At 43.7% G+C, this 15,683-nt stretch overlaps 1 protein-coding gene across 7 annotated transcripts in view; it reads right to left on the bottom strand.

Moving 5' to 3' along the window:
* ENOX1 (ecto-NOX disulfide-thiol exchanger 1) overlaps positions 1-15,683 on the bottom strand; it is a 561,055-nt gene that overhangs the window by 61,974 nt on the left and 483,398 nt on the right. For all 7 annotated transcript variants that reach the window (XM_045076639.1, XM_004759254.3, XM_045076640.1 and 4 more), the window contains 2 exons: positions 9,620-9,727; positions 4,927-4,983 (listed from right to left, as the gene is read on the bottom strand). In XM_045076639.1, the coding sequence (XP_044932574.1) occupies positions 4,927-4,983; positions 9,620-9,727 (165 nt within the window). The remainder of the gene's footprint in view (positions 1-4,926; positions 4,984-9,619; positions 9,728-15,683) is intronic.

The raw sequence follows: 15,683 nt of genomic DNA on the forward strand, positions 1-15,683 counted from the left end.
CCATTCTCCTGTGGGGCTTTCCTTTCTTCTTTCCTGCCTTATTTACGGCACCAGTATATATTTTTACCTCCTGTGCTCGCCAGCCTCAAGGATGAAAGCCACGTTCCGAAACTGGGCAACGGACCCAGCCCTTGCGGAAGTCCCGCCACAGATATCATTAAAATACAGGGCTAACAGTGGCTTTCTGCTGCGGTGTGCGAAACTGAAGAATGTTCTTCACACAGTATCTCTTCTCTACACTCCTAACATCTTTACTCTGACAGATTTAAAGACAACTCTGAGGATTTACTTTCTTACAGAGGCAGCGTGAAAAACTGAAAAGTCTTTTCTCTTTTGTGTTTTTGTTTTATTGTTGGTGGGAAGGGTGTTGTACTTGACAGTGGGAACCTTCAGTATCATGAATTAAGTCTCTTCGTAGGTTGCAAATGATTCCTCTAACCCCAGTGTGGGAGTCTGAACTGGGCAACCAGAAGACTGTGGTGTCGAGGCTTTAGTATAGCGGACACAAGGGCGGGAACAGTGGAAATTCATGGAAAATTCTTAAACCAAATTGTGCATACACTGCAGGCTTCAGCCACCACTGTACTTGACTCCTCCAAATTCTTTCTACCTTTCTCGCATCCTCTCCCTTTCCCTCCACATTCTCACCAAACATTCACATGTAAGGATCACAGGTGGGGACAGCTCTGGGGAGAAGGTCATCAAAAAAGAGATACAAGATGAGCATAGATGATCTTTTTTTTTTTTTTAGACTTTGGTCTCTGTTATATATGATTACTAGGAGCCAGGCTAGTTGTTTAGCAGTTCTAGGAATTAGGATATAGCTCAGAGACAGAGATAAAAAGGAAATTCTTAGTTTGCTTTTTAGGAAAGGAAACTAGGTCTGGAATAACTGAAATTTCTAAAGGAACTGTGATCAAGGCCTAACTTGGCTACACTTAGAAAGCTGGACTGCCCAGATGTCATTAACATATCCAGTTCCAAACAGAAGGAAAAACCTATTTAAAACCAGAAAGTGCAGTGCTCTTGGAGAGCAAGGTATTTGCACGTGATCTCAGTTTCTGGCTCTGATGGTTTTAAATCAGACCTCAGAAAACTTTTCTCATGTGCATGAGCTCACAGATCTTGTGATAGGGGACAAGGGTAGGTTTTTTAAGGCGCTTTGGTTTGGGGACCTCAGGAATACCAGACAAGGTGGTGATGGTCAGAGAGTTGTTGCTCAATAAAATGTAAACACAGTAGAGAAATAATAATAACAGACCAAATCTACGTGTGGTGAACATCCCACAAGCCTGACAACTCTTGGGACTAAGGCAACAGAGTCCGTAAATTACAAGACTAGACATATTTTTATGGGTCCCTTCAGGACCACTAATGGATACCATAAGTGTACATCTGCTCTACCACATTCTAAATGCTAACAATTCTGTAAGTCTGACGCTCCCTGCCAGACTTGATGACATGGCTATTAATATACGGTATCCCCCAGAAACAAATATGAAAGATGCAGAACAAGATTTACGGGCATGTTAATTATAGCACTATTTATAATAGTGAAAAAATGAGAAGTTAAATGCCTAACACATAGGCCTGTGGTTCAATTATTGCATATCTACATTATGCAGTCATTAAGAATCACATCTTTGAGGAACATTTGGTGACAAGGAAAATACTTAAGATATAATGAGAAATCAAAAAGGTACAAAACTGAAAATAATATGATAATATTTATTTATGGGTTTTTCCCTCTGGTCATATATATGCACATGACTGGAGAGAAGGAAAATAAAACATTAACATGGTTACCTCTGAGTAATGAGATACTAAGTGATTTTTCTTTACCTCTCTATTTTTTTCTATAATTTTCCAGTTCTATACAAACTACTTCTTTTACAATAGAATGCATTGTTTTTAGAAAGCACTTGTCAACTCTCACAAGAATATCCAGCTAAGCCAGCACCAGTCCTGTATAATTGTTACTAATAAATAATATGCAAAATTTCAGCATATGTGAATAATGACAGTAAAAAAAAAAATCTATATGTCTTTGTCAGTAACCTCGGGGCCAGAGACTTTAAACCTCATGAACTTGCATTTTTTGCATCCTGCCAAAATTCTGCTTTCCACATTAAACACTTCATGGGCCTAAGTGAAGAGAGGGAATTGATGTCGAGTATGTAGTCTGACCCCTGTGTTTATGTATCTGGTTTTCCTGAGCATACTTATGGATAGGGAAGATGAAGTTCAAAAAGGTCAAATAACTTGCCCTGGTCACAAGTTTATTCAGGGGCCAAAATGGGACTTAAAGCCTCTCAGTCTGGTTTGAAAGCCCTGATTCCCTCTACCACCACAGAGCTGATGGAAACGTTAGATGGGACACAGACTTCATAGCAGACATTTAAAAATATCTTCATAAGATATTGCTCAGGGGCTTCTCATTGTGGCCAAAATAACTTATTTTTGTTTCTTTTCATTCACATCACCCCAGTGGAGGTGGTAGGGAAACTGCCCAAAGGAGACAACACTACAGACAAAAGGGAGAAAGACAAGTGAAGAGCCCACTTACTGGGAAACCCCTGAACAACCAGGCAGTGATTATGATGACTACCCGGCCTTCTGGTCCGTGAGGCCATGACCACCAGTAGTGACCAGCCAAGTGTGGCTGGGCTCAGTCTTCCACAAATATCTCACCCACCCCTCAGCAGTCACGATGCTGCTCCTCCCTCCTACTTGGCCTGAACCTCATCTCCCAACAGTCATTTCTTCTGCTGATTACAAAGCCCATATCCTGGATTCCAGAAAGGAATTTTTCAAAGCTAAAAACTTCCCTTTAGGAAGAACAAAAGACCTCAAAGATGATCTTCCACTTTTTTCATTTAATAATGAACGGCTTTTGACATTTCTCAAAATGAGAGCCTAGGGACTAGATATTATGGTAGGCTTATCTTCACAAGTATCGTCAATTTAATTAAACCAACAGATGAGCCCATAATCGTAACTACATCCTGCTCAGAACCTCAGAGTTACAAAGTAATTCCACGTCTGTTCTCTCATTCGCTTCTCGCCATAAGCCTTATGGAAAGAAAGGCAGGTAACACCATCCCCATTTATAGACCAGGAAACTGAGGCATACTGCAGTTTTGGCTGGCTTGCTGGATTTGATGGTAGCTTCCTTGGAAGGCACAGAGGGACTGACTGAGGGGAGAGCACATGAAGGTTCTGGTTGAGAACTTGGCAATGTGTTGCTGGAGGACAGAACCCTGGAAAAAAGCTCTAGGGTAAGGACAGGGTTTATGAAATATTTGAGTGGGAAGAGAAACTACTTTGGTAGAAATACTGCCTGTAGAGCGTGTCTTCCTCTCCTTTTCTACTTTCTCAGGCCTCTCCACTCTTCAGAGCCAACCCAAATCCCACAGATCTGGGAAGCCATTTTTTTTTTAATGTATTTATTTGGCAGAGAGACAGAGAGAGCCCAAGCAGGGGGAGGGGCAGAAGGAGACAGAGAAGCAGGCACCCTACTGAGCAGGGAGCCTGATGCCAGGCTTGATCCCAGGACCCTGAGATCATCTGAAGGCAGATGCTTGACTGATTGAGCCACCCAGAATGGAAAGCCATTCTTAATTATCCACCACAAGGAAACCATAATAATACCACCTTAAGGTTCCCACGTGCCTTAGCTCCTTGCAACATCATGACACATTTGTGAGGGTAGCTTTGCCATCTGTTTTACAAACAGAAAAACGAAGCTCAGGAGGGTTCGCCTGCCCCAACTGACACGGTTAATAAGACGCAAAGTCCAGATTTCACACTACATCATGTAACAGCTGCCTCACATTCCTGTACACTTATCACATCTTGTATATCGCTCAAGTGTCCCCTCGTTCCTCCACTGTGTTCTAAGTTCTCAGAGAACGGACGGCAAGCCTTACGTTTCCTTGTAACCGTCCCCACTACCAGCACTTAGCAGAGCTCCATGTACACAGTAGGTTCTCAATAAACGTCAGACGTTAACTATCTGTTTGGTAGGAACAACAGCTATTAAGAGGGATTTTTTGGTGTTTTGGATGTCCGGCTTTCCACAGTATATAATTAAAACAAGAGTGAACATGAAATGTATAATTTCTCCTAGCTCTAGCTTAATCAGGCATTCATTACCATGTCTGATTCTGTGTTAGATGAAAAGAACTGCTTAGTAAGCATTTTCTGTGATGAGGATAATCAAATACATCAGATATCAGATTTTTAAAAAGACAAAAGCAAAACCATCCAACCCAGGGAGAGACAATGATCTACACGGAATAATGTTCCATCTGAGACTGAGGCCCTTCCAAGGCAAAGAGAGTACTTGACTAAGGTTGGCAATGGGATACGCAAGCAAAACAGAGAGGAAATCAGGGTGCTCACTGGGATCTTGTATCAAGAAGATGGACGGACCATGCTACCGTTCTGGGTCAGAAACAGAGAGAGGCAATGCTTTCAAAGGCTTTTCTGAGAGAAGGAGTTTGCTCTCAATCCTCTCCAGCATAACAATCATTTCATTTCCATCTTCAGTGACAAGCAAACTTAATAGAATATATATGCAATATACAACTTATTACCCTGTTTGGTCTCATTCCATCTGCCCTCCCAACCCATCATTAGTGTATAGCTTTGAAAATATAAAGGGCTCAGAGAAATTCACTGAGATGAGAATTTTTACAATAGAGATTGGCTCATGTACCTTGAAATGGACGTTTGCTAATCTCAGCTAACAACAGCAGTACCTGTCTTCCACACTTTATTGCCAAACCATTCACAGTAATCTTAATAAGCCACTGAGAGGCAGGGATTCTGACTTCCTTGGTGTTATAAATAAAATGCCGTATACCTGTGGGCATTCAATCAACATCAAGCAATAAGAGCAAATATCAGGTGAGTGGTACCTACATTTGTGTCCTCATGGCTGTGGCCATTGGTCTCAACCAATTCCTTGGTACCTTTTAACTGCAAAAGAAAAAAAGCCCAAATGAATAAGCAAGCTTGGCTCTTAAGTATATATCATCCTGTTAATTCTGATTTATCTTGAGGTTGCACTTTATAAAACTTCTGAGAAAAAACACAGATGGAGCACATAATTCTAATGAGTCTTATTGAAACCAGTCGGAGACCAATATTTTATAAAAGTTGATGGCTGGCAAAAAATAAATGGGTCTTGGTCATTATTTTTTAAATAATAAGATTAGAAAGCAGTTCCATAGGCATAAAATGTATAAAATTGGTTCTTAAGAATAATAAATGATTTCATTTCCTAGTTGTATTGCTATTAATTTCAACCCTGCAGCGTTTGCAAGTTGCCACCAGCTAAATGATGTTACACTAACGATTACTCGTGAATGATGTATTTTCGGTTGTTCTAACGTGCCGCAGTGCTACTCTATGTGTCCTCCTTGAGAACATATTTGAATGACTGGCATTGTTTCTGGAGGCCTAAAAAAAAAGATGATTTTCTTCTTTTTGTAAAGGAAGGATAGGGAAGACATTTCCTCAGTCACTGAGGCATCAGAAGAAAAGCTCTTTCTCAAATGAGATTGTTAACAGTGAACATTTGAAAACACTACTCTCTTTACTCTCTCAGAAGGCTTAGGAGTGATCCGTTATCAGGAGATTTCTGGAAACTTTTTTTTTTTTTTAAAGATTTTATTTATTATTTATTTGACAGAGAGAGAAATCACAAGTAGGCGGAGAGTCAGGCAGAGAGAGAGAGAGAAGCAGGCTCCCGCTGAGCAAAGAGCCCGATGCGGGGCTCGATCCCAGGACACTGAGATCATGACCTGAGCCGAAGGCAGCGGCTTAATCCACTGAGCCACCCAGGCGCCCCTTCTGGAAACCTTTAATTGGCATTTTATCCTCGCCCAGCTCAAAGCAGACATTTGGAAGCAGAGAGCAAGGGCAAAGGGTGAGCAGACCTCGCAGCTGCTGGCCAGTATTTCTTCCTGGCTTATTAGTGCTTAGGAAGCAGCAGCTTCGTCATCATCTTTTTTTTTATGCCAAAAAGGCAGGAAATAAATGCTTAAAGTTGGAAAGAAAAGAAGAAAATAAATGCATGTATATTGACAGTGCATCTGATCCAGAATATTGGTTCTTTCTGGTTATCTGTACATATTAAAATAAAAGCGTCTTTTTTTATTTTTAAGACAATGTCCAATTCTCAGCAAGAAAGCCACGTGCTCTCCGTGCCAAGAGAGGGGCTTTGCCAGAGGAGGGGTAACATGAAAAAGCTGAGGCCGGGGCAGCAGACTCTGGACCAGAGGCTCTTTGACTCATTTACATATCACTCCCACTTGGGAAACAAGAATTGCGTCCACTGGTCTTCAGGGCTCCCTCACTGATGTTTCCCCACACGACTACAACATGTTACAGACATGAAAAGCAGACGGGCACCTGGGCAGCTCAGTGGCTTAAGCCTCTGCTTTCAGCTCAGGTCATGATCTCGGGGTCCTGGGATCGAGACCTGCATCAGGCTCTCTGCTCAGCGGAGAGCCTGCTTCCCTCTCTCTCTCTGCCTGCCTCTTTGCCTGCTTGTGATCTCGCTCTGTCAAATAAATAAATAAAATCTTAAAAAGAAAAAAAAAGAAAAGCAGACGAGCCCCACAGTGATAGCGAGACCAGCCAATAACACAAGGCACGGAAGGACTTAAGACCCTCTCTGTGTTCCTGGAGAAAGGTTTCTGTCTTGCAGGTGTTTCCCCCTTCCCTTCTCCTCACCAACCCTTTCTGCTCACTTTAGGTCCTGAGGCTCTGCTTCCGTGACACAGAGCCGGCTTAGCAAGGGAAGACTTTGATACTTTGCTGCAGAAGTAAAGGACCATGTCATGGAAGCCGGTTCCACCCTTTACAAGTTTACTGGCACAGACAGGCCCACTGCTCTCCTCCCTTGTAAAGATTCCATCCTGATGCTCTACGTCCTCCTGTCTTTGGACACTCGCTATTGGCTCTCCTCGTACTCCCTGTCCACCGGCCCTGCTCCCTGCCCTGCTCTCCTCTGCCAGAGCCGCCACAGGCCACCGCTCCCTCCTGCACCTGTAGGCTGGTCGCCGCTTTGCCCTCACTGGCCTCTGCCCATCCTTCTTTCCTCTAGCCGCTCCCCCTCCTGCAGACGGAGTGGAGGCGTGTCCTGGCTGGTGATGCCCGGGCTTGGGAAGGGGCTCCGGATGTCAAATGCTGCGTTTGGAAAGGAGGTGAAGGGCAGGAGCTGGTGGGGCCTACAGGGACCGAGAGAAGCCTCATCCTAACAAATAAGGAAGGCTGGGAGCTTCCTTAGGAAAACCTGGGGAATAATCCTGCCTCCCCTGATGGGGATGGGGCAGGGGCTCATGACGGTAGGGGTCTCCCCTCATGAGCTACTTTCTTTTTAGGATTCCCATCAAATGGCCTCACTTTGAATAGTAAAGTACTGGGTCTTCAGAATAAGGTGGGTCTCTTCGTGTGTGTGTGTGTGCACAGGAAAACAAGACTCTAGGCCCACACAGACATACTCTCCAGGAGTACCTACCTATGAAGGCACTGAACAAGGGTTTACACATGTACTTACTCCACCTACATCCAAAGAAAGCCTAACGGGCAATGCTCATGGAGGTACAGAGGTGCGTTTTCAAGTGTGTGTGTGTGTGTGTGTGGGTGGTTGGCCGCAAGGAGATGGAGGGAATGTGTCTTCTGTGCTCCCACTTGCAAGGATGATGGGGGCACCCCGCCTAGGGGTGCTCGGAAGAACAGTCTGAGGATGGCAGGAGCACCCGGATGTATTTGCTGTGGTGCCTTCTCAGATGGACGTGCTTTTGATGTCTTTGCTTGAAAAGAGCTATCCCCTTTAGATGAGCACAGCAGATCTAAAGATGATTCCTTCCCAGTCATATTTTCTGGCTCTTTAATGAGTTTAGTTGTTCTGGAGCTTCTTCATGTTCCCCATATTTTTTAAGGGATGGGGATGAAGTGTGATGTTTCACAGCTGCCTGTGTATGAGCTTTCTGCTCTCTAAAAATGAAGGCCATACCAAGAAGATACCAGTGCTTTCTGCAACCCTCAGAATCTCTTTTTGTGACCGGGGCTCAGACTTCAAATCAAAATACAGGCATAGCTCAGAGGCATCGCAGTAAAGCAAGTCAACTGAAATTCTGGGTTTTCCAGTGAATATAAAAGTTAAATTTTCACTGTCCTGTGGTCTACTAAGTGTGCAATAGCATCATGTCTAAAAAGACAATGTACAATAAAGATGGGAGTCCTCTGGAGAAAGGAGAAACCCATCCCTCCCATCCCAGCAAAGGGAGGAGGCGGAGAAGGGGGAAGTAGCCGTGTGGGGAGTGGGAGCGGGGAGGAAGAGCACAGAACAGCAAAGCTCAGAGCTCTGTCTGATCAGGAGCAAATGTGGACCCAATCAATGCTGCTCTACTCTTCTGGAAGTCTTTCAGTCATGCAGAGGAGGAAAGCCCAGTGAGTTGGGGGCTCCTAGCTAGCAGGTCATGGAGAATTCAGTTTCCAGCCAATCGAACTTTACCCCAAATCATACACCTTCAGCCTCAGTTGACGTTACTCAATCTGTGGTAATCACATGATCAGCAGTTTCACAAAGCACGTTCCTCTGAAGCTTGTGAAGCTTCCCACATCTTCACTTCTCACTCACAAGTCACTTAATACTTTCAGGAGAAAGGAACGGAAACTGTATTTTCCGGCTCCCAAGCCACAAAAATCTAAAAACCACTTGTAAAGTGACTGAGTCACAGCTGGCTATATTCTCCCAATGTCATATTTTTAGAAATATCACTTTTGAAGTTATTTCTATGGTACAAAGAACCTTCTCATAAGCCACTGTGGGTGAAAAAAATGTTAAACAAGCTAAATTTGATTACCCCAAAGGGTTGGGGTTACTCTGTGTGATTTTTTTTCTTTTCTGCCTCCCAATTACCATTCATTCCATCCTTGGCAATGTGGGAAGGCCAGAAATAGGAAAGCATTTCAAGAGCTCTCCCGCGCAGATAGGGAGCTCAGATTTCACTCGGATTTCACTCGGATTTCACCCTGCTGCCCAGCAATCTATCTTACCCTGCTGTAAGACAATACTTCCAAATCCACTTATCAATGTCAGGCCACACTTCAGTATCAACGAAAGCCGGGATGAAATGGTCAGATTTACAAACTTCATAGAAAAGGTTTGTTGCTCACTGTGGTTAGATAAGTGCCCTGATGGGCGGGGATGCTTTTTTCTTTTTTTAACATCCCGATGAATCAGTCGTTCCCATTCATATGTCTGCCCGAGTGCCACAGGTAATCTGAACGCACGTTCCTCGCTGTAACACTTACGGGGAAACTAGCAGTCCGCTTTGACATTTATCTGCATCTCTGAGACTTTAAAACTTTATCAAAAAGCATTTGTCTTTTGGAGAAAATTTTCACAGGTCGCTGGCAGGCTCGGGTGGTCCCCATCGGGGCAGGAGTGAGAACAGATTGTGAATTCTGCACAGCAGTGCTGCCGGGAGGTGTGATGGGTAAAGACGGACTGTACCACAGACCAGCATCAGAAATGTCTGGGTGCGGGTGGGGCAGGAGGGACGCACATGTCCGAATCGGAGCTGCTGCCTTCACTTACCTGCTCCTGGAGGACTTTGAGTAACGCCTGCGTGTGGGACTGCTCCTCCTTTGCTTGTTCCAGTTCTGACTTCTTGTTGTTTAACTCTTCCTGGATGGTCAGCAATTGCTGCCAAAGTAAGAACATTTAAGATCAGTAGGACGGATGGCCCGGTGACTGCGAGATATTAACAACCTTTCAAACGCATGAGATTTTTGCATGTTAATAGTTTAATCCAAACTTCAGTTAACTTTTGTGCACACCCATTCACTTAGTATAACAATATTGCAGATTCTTCTTTTTTTTTTTTTAAATATTTTATTTATTTACTTGAGAGAAAGAGCACAGAAGGAGACGGAGAACAATGAGCAAGGAGCCTTATGTGGGACTTGACCCCAGGACCCTGGGATCATGACCTGACCCAAAAGCAGACACTTAATGGACAAAGACACCCAGATGCCCCAATATTGCAGGTTTTGATGCGTAATTAGGCTGTTGGGATCCTGCTACACGATAAAACAAGTCTGGTTTCAGTATTTATGAAGGCACCCCCGTAGTCCTTGAAACAAATGTGTATTTGTAAAAATATGCAAAACAGTGTTAATAGACAATAGCTCTTGATAGATGAAAAAGTTAAATAATTTTTAAAGAGACCCAAAACTGGATAGGATTCGTCGGTTTGCCCAAGGTCACTTCATCTGACATCAGACGGGAGGGCTGGCCTTCCAGCAGCAGCTCTGTAGAGCTATTTCCCGAGTGGCTGGGACCACAAGAGATCCTTTTACTTTCTCTGTTATGACGGTGATGTTTTATTAGATCAGCAGGACTGAAGTCCAAACGGCAATCAATGTATCAGCCGAGAAAACTGCTGATCTAAGCTGTCAAAACACTAAGCTATGGCCTGCACTGCTATTTTTAAGCAGGGCCACTGAAGGGATTTCTGTAAGCCTTGCCTTGAGCTTCCCTGGCCCTATCCACTGTAACTCATGTTGAGGCTTAGCCCGTCTGCCGGGAGCACCCAGCATGAGTTCTCGGCGGCGGGGTTATAGGTTAATATACACGCGGCCTGGGAAACGCATTCGAGAGCGTTGCAAAGGGCCGCAGAAAAGGCTGTATCGACTCAGAAGATTTTTTTTTTTTTTTTAATAAATAAACCACATTCTGGGGATAAAAATATATGTTTATAAAAAATAAAAAAAAAAAAAATGAAGGAGGGGGTGGGATTATGGACATTGGGGAGGGTATGTGATTTGGTGAGTGCTGTGAAGTGTGTAAACCTGGTGATTCACAGACCTGTACCCCTGGGGATAAAAATATATGTTTATAAAAAAAAAAAAAAAAAAAAAAAAAAAAAAAAAAAAAAAAAAATAAACCACATTCACTTTACTAGCATGTGTTGGTGATGCTCAAACATGACCCATCCGCGGTTCTTCGGCATTTACTCAGAAGCTTCTTAACAACAAAGGGCCAGTTGGAAAAGACAGAAGAGCCTTTCTCCCGCTTGCTCAGGTAACAAGTGCTACGCCAACGACAGAAAGTGTTGGCACATCCCTGCCACGAAGGCAGGGGTCCCCAGCAAGAAGGCTGCTGCTGGGTAGGCAGCGGGGGCGGCTGTCGCACAGTGCCCGGCCAGCTCTGAACACCCAGGCCTGAGGAAACACCCGTGCTGGATTGCTGAGGCTTAAACCCACCAACTGGAAGGATTAAACTAAATCTTTAAAACCTAGTTTTGGGGTATGCTGGGGAGCAGACAGCACTCAGCAGAACACGCTGCGCTTTCTCCTGGGCTTGCTTCTTCTGTCCCTGCTTTGGCACTGGATATTTAGGAACCTACTTTCATTTCCTGCCCCTGCCCCACATAAACAGTGATTTCTTTGCCGTTTTCTAAAAACTCAACGCCTCCCATTTCACCACCTACACACGTGAGACGCACAGGTCAGGTGACGCACACGGTCTGCACAGGCGCCCTCAGTGCTCTAATTGATTTAACTATGCATCAATTGATTAAAGTACAGAAACCAGAGAGCCCATATTGTACTTTGGCATCCCGACAAGTACCTAAAATGACTGCTTCCAGAGAGTGGGGGAGTGACTGCTCCTTCACTGTCATTCACGACTAACCCCCAGAACTGCTCCCTGGGCTGGGGCGGGAGAGGGGGTGAGGGGGGTGCTGGTGCTTGGACATTGACAATGCCCAGAGAATTTTTACATATAAGACAAGTTTCAAACCCATCCTTAAGCCCCCTTTAAACAGGAGTCAAAGGAAGAACAGGAAATCATCTTCCAAGGTAGGTAGCTATTGTCTGTTCACTGCAGTAGCTGGGACCGCAGGATCTGGGACAGCTAGTGTCCAGCGGAAGAAGGCTGGCTGGGTCAGGAACAGGCATCTGTATGGCGGGGCTCCACGCAGCCAGGGAAAACCACGAACGTGTCTGCGCACGGAGGAAGCCCAGAGTACACGGTACCCCCACGGATATGTCAGGTTATAGGAGGGGCTCACTGAATTTGCAGTATACTCATAGGAAAGGTTCTGGATACCTTCCCTGGGTGCGTGGGTTTAAGGATCGTTAGGTCAGTTTTACTGGTAATTTTCTGGGATGTCTGTACGGCGCATATATTGCTTAACTAGTGTTGTTATTATCAGCACTGAACAAATAAAAGGGGAAGTGAGATTTGTATTGGAATCTGCCATTTCATCCACACATTTACAACACCACTTTATTCTACAGAAACACACACACACACACACACACACACACACCACAAACACACACACACACACACTCCTCCCCTGGACCTCATTTCTCATTCCATTCTTCCTGGGAATCACACTTTCTATTATTTTTAATTGTATTTATTTTACTTTTTATTTTTAATTTTTTTTCTTAATTTAAGTAGAGTTGCCACACAATGCTATAATAATTTCAAGTGATGTGACAATTGTCTGCCTTGCTCCGTGCTCACCACAGTTAAGTGTGGTCACCATCTGTCACAATGCGATGTTGTTAACGATATTACGGACTATAGTCCCTGTGCTGTATTTTTCATCTCTGTGGAATCACTTTTAAAAATGAAATCTTTTCTCTGTCATCCTCACTTCCTTCTCCTATGTGGGCAACTACTTTCACTGGTTTGTATCTTTTCTGAGTATTTTTTTCTAAAATATATGTTGATTTCTGAGGATGTGTTTTTATGTGATTTTGTCATATTTTTTATTACTTATGCTTTTACTAAGCATTATTTTTTAAAGACCCATCCATATGATACACACATCCATATGTATCTAACCTGTTGCTTCTGAGGGCTGCGTAATATCCTATGGAGTCCATCCACCCAGTTATAGCTGATCCACTCTCCCAGAGAAAGCTACTCAGATTACCTCTAGTTCTCACCCTATACCAGGTTTCAGTGGAACATGCTGGCGCACATCACCTTATGGGCCCGCAGGAGGATTCCCAAGCATGCCTATCCAGTGGCGGAACCCTCATCATAGGGTGTGCCTAAGGGGTCGAGTTGCCCAAGATACTCTACCAAATGATACCAGTCCGCCCACCCACCGGCAGTGTTCAGGAGTCTCTGTGCCCCACAGCCACACTAACTCTTAGCGTTGCCCACCCAGCTTTCTAATACTTGTCAGAGTTCTCATTTTTGTGTAATAATATAGAGATTCTTCATGAAACATTTTTTGTACTTCTCTAAGGCCTTATTTTAAAATTTTTAAAAAATTTTTAAAATATTTTGTTTATTTATTTGTCAGAGAGAGAGCGAGCACACACAAGCAGGGGGGACAGTAGGCAGAGGAAGAGGCACACTCCCTGACAAGCAGGGAGCCGCATGTAGGACTCAATTCCAGGACCCTAGAATCATAACCTGAGTCGAAAGCAGATGCTTAACTGACTGAGCTACTCAGGTATTCCCTCCTTGTGATTTTAAATATGGCATCATATATTGCTAGCTGCTGAGGTTTATTCACACTTCTTAGAAGACTATTCAAGGGAAATGGTTCTTAAGTATGGGAATCATTTTTTTTATTTAAAGATTTTATTTTAGAGAGAGAGAGAGTGCAAGCAGGGGGAGGGGCAGAGGGAGAGGGAGGGAGAGAATCTTAGGCAGTCTCCCCGCTGAGCACAGAGCCCCCTATGGGGTTTGACCACATGACCCTGAGATCATGACCTGAGCGGAAACCAAGAACTGGATGTTTAACCTACTGAGCTACCCAGGCGCTGTAAATATCAGGAACTTTTCAAAACCATACTAATTTTTGGGGCCTCAAGAAGACTGATTAACTCAGAATATCTAGGCAATGATAGTTTAAAAGAAAACAGCAATAACAACCTTAATAGACAATTCTAATGTGCAACTGGGATAAAAACCACTGTTTCCTTGAATGCTCTTTTAAGCCTCCTTTTACTACAGCGTGACATCCATCCAGAGTGCTCTCCTCACACTGTCCTGTCACCAATGCTTTTCTCCCAGCCAGCCAGCATGCCAGGTTCTCTTCTTCTTGCTCTATGCCTTCTCTAGGGCATCTGTTCACATCCTTGGCTTCAACTGCACATTTCACATGCTCACACTTTACAAGCATGACTTTGCAGCCTCTGTTTCATTCCTACTATCCACTAGACCCTTACCTTACAGTGTTTCAAATTCTGCATATGATCACAGTCTGTACCCAAGTCTGCTCCCCTGGAATCCAGAGTTAAAAGCTTGAAGTCCCTCCCTTCGTAACCTCCCTGGCCACTCCTCTGCCTTTCTCCAATTTTCACTGTCATAGTTAAGACAACCCTTTCCCCTACTCTGGATTGGTTTGTTCCCTCATCATTCATTCTAGGCTCCTGAGAGAACTGACCATTTAAAAATTCAAGTGCTCCAATACTTAAAAAATATTACTGGTTCAGCATTTTTTGCAGAATTAGAACAATACTAAAATTTGTATGGAACCACAAAAAACCCCTAAGAGCCACAGCTATCTTGAGAAAGAATAACAAAACTGGAGGTATCACAATTCCGGATTTCAAGACCTACTACAAAGCCATAGTAATCAAAACAGTATGGTACCAGGACAAAAATAGACAGATCAATGGAAAAGAACAGAAAGCCCAGAAATAACCCCACACATATAAGGTCAATCTATAGCAAAGGAAGCAAGAATACACACTGGGGAAAAGACAGTGTCTTCTGTAAATGGTGCCGGGAAAACTGGACAGCTACATTCAAAAGAATGAAACTGCATGACTTTCGTAGACCATATACAAAAATAAACTAAAAATGAAGTAAAGACCTAAATGGGAGACCTGAAATCATAAAACTCCTAGAAGAAAAGGTAGCCAGGAATCTCTCTGACATCGGCCATAGCAACATTTTCTTAGATATGTTTCCTCAGTCGAGAGAAACAAAAGCAAATATAAACTACTGGGACTATACTAAGGTAGAAAGCTTCTGCATACTGAGGGAAACCATCAACAGAACAAAAAGGCAACCTACTGGATGGGAGAAGATATTTGTGAGTGATATACCTGATAAGGGATTTGTATCCAAAATATATGAAGAACTCAAACAATCCAACATCAAAAACTGTGGTCTGCCTAAAACTAATAGAACAGTGTGTGTCAACTATACTTCAATAAAAATAATTTTAAAATACTTTTGGTTCCCCACCCTATACTGGATAAAAACCAAACCACTGATCTCCTCTCTCCCTGGATGTGCCAGGTCCTTTCCTGACTCTGTGACAAGGTCACTACCCAGAATTCTGCCGGGAAGATTCCTATTCATTCTTCTATTTATTATTTTTAAAGACTGTATTTGTTTATTTGACAGAGAAAGACACAGCGAGAGAGGGAACACATGCAGGGGACCGAGACAGGGAGAAGCAGGCTCCCCGCTGAGGAGGGAGCCCGATGTGGGGCTCGATACCAGGACCCTGGGATCATAACCCAAGCCGAAGGCAGATGCTTAACAACTGAGTCACCCAGACCCCCCTCATTCTTCCATTTAAAGAATGTTTTCAGATGAGCACCACCCACATTATGACTTTACACAACAGAAAACAGCCTCATCCAATAGAGAGCCATGACTCCTCAGT

The sequence above is a fragment of the Mustela putorius genome, unplaced genomic scaffold (assembly GCF_011764305.1).
Source record: "Mustela putorius furo isolate JIRA1106 unplaced genomic scaffold, ASM1176430v1.1 tig00000179_pilon_pilon_pilon, whole genome shotgun sequence".
NCBI lineage: Eukaryota > Metazoa > Chordata > Mammalia > Carnivora > Mustelidae > Mustela > Mustela putorius.